Source organism: Eutrema salsugineum, unplaced genomic scaffold, assembly GCF_000478725.1.
Source record: "Eutrema salsugineum unplaced genomic scaffold, Eutsalg1_0 scaffold_3, whole genome shotgun sequence".
NCBI lineage: Eukaryota > Viridiplantae > Streptophyta > Magnoliopsida > Brassicales > Brassicaceae > Eutrema > Eutrema salsugineum.
Window position 1 is genome coordinate 3,306,920 of NW_006256756.1, and position 7,016 is coordinate 3,313,935.

The 7,016-nt window shown below is 29.9% G+C and overlaps 1 protein-coding gene across 1 annotated transcript; it reads right to left on the minus strand.

Moving 5' to 3' along the window:
• Positions 1-1,358: 1,358 nt before the first annotated feature.
• LOC18014407 (maspardin) lies at positions 1,359-3,755 on the minus strand. Its single transcript, XM_006396724.2, has 8 exons — positions 3,527-3,755; positions 3,092-3,217; positions 2,809-2,907; positions 2,573-2,715; positions 2,365-2,473; positions 2,138-2,245; positions 1,917-2,057; positions 1,359-1,776 (listed from the first exon to the last, which is right to left on the minus strand). The coding sequence occupies exons 1-8, from the start codon at positions 3,596-3,598 to the stop codon at positions 1,396-1,398; spliced, it is 1,179 nt and encodes a 392-aa protein (XP_006396787.1). The 5' UTR covers positions 3,599-3,755; the 3' UTR covers positions 1,359-1,395.
• Positions 3,756-7,016: the final 3,261 nt, after the last annotated feature.

Sequence of the window (7,016 nt, forward strand, 5' to 3'; positions counted from 1 at the left end):
TTCATCATATTCATCTTTTTATTTTCTTGATTTTATTAAACTCGTTTCTCCATCTTCATATTATCATAGTTTATTATATTAATTTTCAATTTTCTTTTTCATCTTCAATATTTTGTCCTCGTATGTTTTAAAATTCATCTTTTTTTAATTTTATTTCTTCGTTTTTATTTTGGTTTTTCTTCATCTTTTTTTTTGTTTTGTCTTTTATTTTTAATTATCTTGTGTATATATTATTTCTCTTCTATTTCATCTTATATTTTATCTTTATCTGCATGTTTTTCTTTATATTTTGATTTTTTGTTCTATCTCCTATTTTTTTTTTATTGTTTTTGATGTTATTGTCATCATCGTCATTTTCTTTAACTATTTCTTCTTATTACTTTTCTCGTTTTTACTCGTCTTCTTCTTGATAAAAAAATAATGACTATTAACAAATATGTAAATTAATGAAGTCATTAATTTTAGTATTAATGTTTTTCTTTTATTTTTAAATAAAAAATAATATTATTTTAAAATGTATTAACTAATTGAATCATTAATTTTAATTTTTTTTTCATATGTTGATGTGGACTCCTTAGATGAAGAGAAAACTCTCATATTATATGATAGATTAGTTGTACTAGTTGTGCACATTTTAGCTGTACTAACTGTATTAGATGAATAGATTTAGTAATTTAGTAGTTATACTTGGTATCAATTGTATTTTGTTTGTATAAGTCGGACTAGCTGAATCCATTATACTAATGCAGAGAGAATGAATGAAGTTAAAAGAATCTTAATTTAAACAAATTAGTCATTCTCAAAACTAAAATAGTTTGTATAAATAGCTCATTTGGGATTATTTTCACTAATACTCAGAAAAAGAAAATAAGGAGAAAATTGTTGTAGTAATTGTATTAGATGAATAGATTTAGTAATACCAGTTAAACTTGGTATCAATTGTATTTTGTTTGTATAAGTCTGACTAGTTGAATCCATTATACTAATGCGGAGAGAATGAATGAAGTTAAAAGAATCTTAATTTACACAAGTTATTCATTCTCAAAACTAAAGTAGTTTGTATAAAAAGCTAATTTGGGATTATTCTCACTAATACTCAGAAAAAGAAAATAAGGAGAAAATTATTTGACTTTTCGACACCAGAGCTATTATAAATAAAGATGTCAATCGTGCAGTGTGTGGAAGTATAAGAAAGCACATGGTTTAATCCCAACAAACCCAACACACGTTATCTCCCAATAATAACTTAAACATACAAAGAAGAAAATAACTTTTGCTTTGTCTGTCGAACTTAAACAAAAGTACAAGAGAAACCAAAACAAATAAAAAAAACCCAAGAAAAAATTAGTTAATGAAGATTTAACAGCAAAAGAGGTAATATATAAATTAAAAACACTAAACCAATTGTCTGGAGATGAAACCACCGTGAACCAAAACCAATGTACAGTAACACAACGTAAAAAGCACAAAGGACTGATAAACTTCACCATTGATCATTTGCACTAAAATGAGGTTGTCCTTTGATGTACTCTGCAACAGAACAGTGTCTGTGGGTAGAGGCGGATCATTGGAGCTCCCGGAACTTTCTGGAAGCGTCGGTGACTGATCCGAAGATGAATTTCCAGGGCCTTGAGGCATATTGTTGCGACGGTCTTCTTTTTCCTCATCAGTTTTCTTCTTGCTCTGGCTACTACTGTCTGTGCCATCTGCGCCATCTTTTGATATGGTTTTTACCACTTCAGGCCGTGGTTCTACTCCTACCCGCCTTAGGTGTAGCTACACACATAGAGTGAGATTAATCATATAGATGCAATGTTTATATGCAACAAAATAATGTTCCTGTACCAAGCAATTTCTTTCATAAAACGGGTAAACGCATAAGTAATTGGGGTTGTAGATGCTGAGTGTGTATATACCTGAAGATGCAAATTGACTTCATCAGGCCGTGATAGGAATGGGAAATCTCCTCCAGTCTTTAAGTAAGCTCTCCTTGCTTCGGGATACCTCTCTGTAAGTTCATCCTTAAGAAGTTGTGGAATTGCGCAGTAATCATTCGTCTAATTCAGAGGACAAAACAGCATCGTTAGACGATGAAAACTTACTTGCATTTACAAAATTAGAGTTAGTCAAAACCTACATCCATTATAGTGATGAATGTATTGGAGAGTAGTAGAGATCCCACGGAAGCAGTATCCACTGTTAAAGTTAACCGGGAAGCCAAATCATCTTTTGACAATGTCTCAACCTATATCAGAGCAAACCAAAGGAACCGTGGATAGTAAGTTCATCTCCAAATCCTTTGTCAAATGTTATTCAGATCTGCTCAAGAAAATATTGAAGGAGACAAATAATCGAGGAAACCACCTGAGAAACAGCAAAGTCGACAGAGTCAGCAATAAAGGGTTCGTGAGGTCCGTCACGTATTCCTGTTAAAACGTATCGTTTCAACAAAAAAGAAGGAGTCCAACTAACACTGCACAGTGCATCCCAAAAAAGTGTATAGAGTCAGTACAAATCCTTAGGCACAAGCAAGAAAAATGTAAACAAGGAAAATTATATAAGAAAGACATACAAAGGAGCCCATGGCATTGCAGCAGAAAAAGTTCGAGTATCCAAATATGTATTTGATAGAACCAATGATTTAACCCGTCTTGGACGGTGATGAGCAAAGAGTTGTGCTAAGAAGCCTCCAAGGGAGGTACCATAGAGATGCACCTGTTAATAATGGTCAAGAGCAATCACTTGCAATGCTATAACTTCAAACATTTAGAATCAAAGATGTTGTTGTGTAACTTAAAGAGATCTTACATGATGAACATCAATGGTGTCCAAGAATTTCTCAAATGCTTGAATCCATTCATGATAATTCCAAACCCGTGGAATGTCAACTGAAATTACCCGATAACCCTGCAGATTTAAACAGCATTCAAGAAAACAAGTTCAACATTTTGAGAGATATATAATCAGCCTCCAAGGGCACAGCAACACAGAAGCATCTTAGTTACCATAGCCTAACAAGTGCTTAAAGCCACATGTGATAAGAAGAAAAGAAAAAAAGATTGTTTGCAGATAAACGTTGAATTTGACATACTTTCATAGAGAGTGACATAATCTGTTTATAGTAAACATCTGCAGTTCCTGCGATTCCAGGAATACATATGAGTGGAGGAACAGTCTTTGGACCATAGTCATAGTAACGCCATTGCTTTGTCCCAATCTGCAGTTAAAGATTGCACATAAAGCCAAATGCATTCATGAACCTAAGCATATGGATTAAGCAAAAATTGAAACCCAAATTATGTGAAATTTCAGCTGCATAAACCTATCTACTCACACAAAGAATTCTCCTAAAACTAGCGTCAGCCAATTAAAACCCCATATCTAATCAATCGAAAATGAACATCAAAACGACCCGAGCTTGAATATAAAACCTGATTCAACAGCGGAAACAAATGCAGAATTGAAATTAATCGAAAGTCAAAGAGAAAGAGACCAAGAGAAAGAAGAAGAAGAAGAAGAAACTTACGGGAATCTTGTGAAGAGGAACCTGAGATTTGAAGTAGACGTAATCTCCGGGCGCCGAGGAGACGCCTTTCATGGCCGATCGGAGATTTTCAACATACGAGACACGAATCGATCAATCTATCAAAAATAATTGATTTATGTCTTTAATATTTTTTTCTTTTTCCTTCGCTATTTCCTTTCGTCTCCCGAACAACTGCGCAATTTTTTTGTTTTTGATTTCTTTTTTTTTTGCTCTAATTCTTGATAGAAATATTTAACGGCGAGATAACAGAGTTTCTGATATAAAGTTATAAACCACCCGTCAACGTTCACGCCGTGGTTGTGCCGTCACTCGGTCATTGTATCTGTCATTATCATTTGAGTTATTTACATTCAAAAACAATTTCTAAGTTTCATTCTTACCAAAAAAACACTTATAGTTATTGGGTAACTTTTTTTTTGTTAATCCAAATTTGCCACTCGTAAATACAATAAAGTGGATGCGAACTAATGAATAGTCGATTAAACCCAGATTTCAAAAACAGTAATTATTTTTTCTCATCTATTTTGTTTTGTATTTTTCTGTATTGTAAAAGACATAAAATATTTTTTTTGTTAAAATGAGTTATAATTTTATTTTCTCATTGTTTTAAGATCTATTATACTATAGTTTATTTATCAAACAAAAAAATTTCAAAAACATATGTATAAATTTTTTTAAAAAAAATCAGAAATCTAGACAGATATCCACTTAGAAAATATAATGTGGATGATGCATAATGGACATATAACATGGACTTGATTGCATAGATATGTTTTAATTGAGGTATCCGCTCAGAAAATATGATGTGGATGATGCATAATGGATATATAACATGGACATGATTGCGTGGATATGTTTTCATTGATATATTTAACATAGATATATATTTTACATTGTTTATAACCTATCCATATGATCCATGTCCACCTTATGGACAATGTAAAATGTATATCCATGTCGAATATATCAATGAACACATATCCACCTAATCATGTCCATGTTGTATATCCATTATACATCATCCACGTCATATTATTGGAGTGGATATCTATCTACACTTCTGATTTTTAAAAAAAATTTATACATGTGTTTTTGAAAAATTTCTTGTTTGATAAATAAACTATAGTATAATGGGTCTTAAAATAATGAGAAAATAAAATTATAACTTATTCTAATAAAAAAAATTGTTTTATGTTTTTCATAATACAGAAAAATAAAAAACAAAACAGATGAGAAAAAATAATAATTATTTTAAAAATCTGAATTTAATCTGCTAAACAATAAAATAAGTTACCCAATAGCTGAAAGTTATTTTTTTTGTTATTTGAGTTATAAAAGTGTATTTCAGTGTAATTATCTATTATCATTTACAACATATGTAATGGTCATCATGACTCACCAATTTCACATGGTTGATACGATTGGTTATTCCTAGGATATTTCAAATAATGTATGTATACAAAAAAAAAAACAAATTGTCGCAGAATATTTTAAAATTTCGTCAAAAATCCTGATCCATTTACGATTTGTTTTAGTAGTGGAGGACTAAACTACTCGAACTAAAATTCAGAACTTCCAATTTTAGGCTTTTTCCAATGTTTTTAAACCCGGATTTGTAATTAAAAATTTCGGGTTAGCAGATCAGTGGGTCAACCTGGACTAATCCAGGTCAATTACGGGTTAACTAAGTATATTTATTATTATTTTTTTTAATAAATTTCATCATTTTTGTTACATTTTTCTACTGTGTTAAAAAAAAATGAGTTTTTATAAAATTTATGTCATCAAATCATATTAATTATCATATATCTTTTTCTGTATAATTTTTATTTTTTTCAATAAAATTTTAAATAAAATATACACTAAGTATAATGATCATACTAATTATATTTTTTAACATTTATAATTATATTTTTTATTTTTTATTTCTTTTCATTCTATTTTTTTTAAACAGTTAAATTTTAACTAGAAAACTTGATATTATAAAACTTACTAATGTGTAAGGATGAGAAAGTCATAAACCATTCAATAAAATAAAGAAAAACAAACTGTTATTACTACTAAAAACATCTTATATATAAAAGATTGTCAGCTCTCTCTATATAAATGTCACATCAGCATTTAAGAGTTAATATGGGAATGACATGTGTCATACTTTTTAATTTAAATTTAATAATTTTTTAACAAAATTAATTAATAAATTTTAATATTAAGTTTTAAACTACTCAAAGAAAATGAAAAGTTTTTTTTATTAATTGATTATCAAATAACATTTATGTAAATATTAAATAAAAAATTTATGTTATAATTAATTAAAATATTGATGGTATTTTATATAAATTCTTAATTATTTAATGATATTATATATTAAATTGATTGATTTATAATAATATACTAATATATAACAAATATGATGATTATATAATTTTAAGAAAATACAAAAATATATAAATTTGAAATAGTTGAAGCAAAATACCCGCATGTAGTATATATAATAATGTGTTGGCACCGTTATCAATTTGTCGAAATTAACTGATGGGAAATAAGTATTGAGTATTTTTCTGCAAAAAAAAAATTGAATTCAAATTTTCTATAGTTTGTGTATGTTTGAGCACAACAAAATTGTACAAGCACTTATCGGTACCATTTGACAATTCACACGATTGAAGTATAAATAAGCATGTTTTCCCATATCTCCACCCACTTCTCTTCTTCCCCATCTATTAACACACACACTTTACACTATATATATTGTTGCAAAATATTGTTATTGCAAAATATTGTTGTTGCAAAATAAGTATATCATATGTACTCAGAGAGAGAATTTTCAACGTGTAAAACTCCGAAGTGGTTTCCTAACCCGATACCACTATGGATATCAATTGGTAGTTTTTTAACCAAACTGTAAACCGAAATTATTAATCTGATTTTCGGTTTGTATACAAGTATTGGCCGTCAAGTCCTTGTACCGAAAGAGGAGAGGACTACATCAGCCCATATCTCGGTCAAGTATAAAGATAATCGTGTATCCAAGCAAAGCCCATCGTGACACTCTACTGACTACCTTCTACTATAATCGTTTATTTACACTTTAATCGTTTATCTAAGCAGATCCAGAGCAGTGGGCAGCACCTCCATTCGACCTCACAAGCTTTTCCAGAACAAGGTCTCTTTTTTTTTTTTTATCAACAACAAGATCTCCTGTATGTGTTCGATTTGAATTTTTTTTTTTGCTAATCTTGATGGGTTTATCAATGTGCTAATCATTTGATGGCTTCTGCTTTTAATCCGTTCTCGCGTCCATTTCTTCTTTTAGTTGATGGCTTCTTCTTTAAACTTTCATCTCGCCGTTTGATGTCTTATATCCCTGATTTAATACTTGTTGATGAAAGAAATAAGTGCATCTAGATTCTTTGGCATTAAAATAGGGTTTACTTTGAGCAGGTCCGAGCTGGGTTCAAAAACCCGT

What these genes read in the sequence shown, in the direction of transcription:
- LOC18014407 (XM_006396724.2), bottom strand. Translation starts at nt 3,598, where the DNA reads ATGAAAGGCGTCTCCTCGGCGCCCGGAGATTACGTCTACTTCAAATCT. An exon ending in TCGACTTTGCTGTTTCTCAG is followed by an intron (nt 2,246 to 2,364) that starts GTGGTTTCCTCG and finishes GCTCTGATATAG; the next exon opens with GTTGAGACATTGTCAAAAGA. An exon ending in CATTCATCACTATAATGGAT is followed by an intron (nt 2,058 to 2,137) that starts GTAGGTTTTGAC and finishes CCTCTGAATTAG; the next exon opens with ACGAATGATTACTGCGCAAT.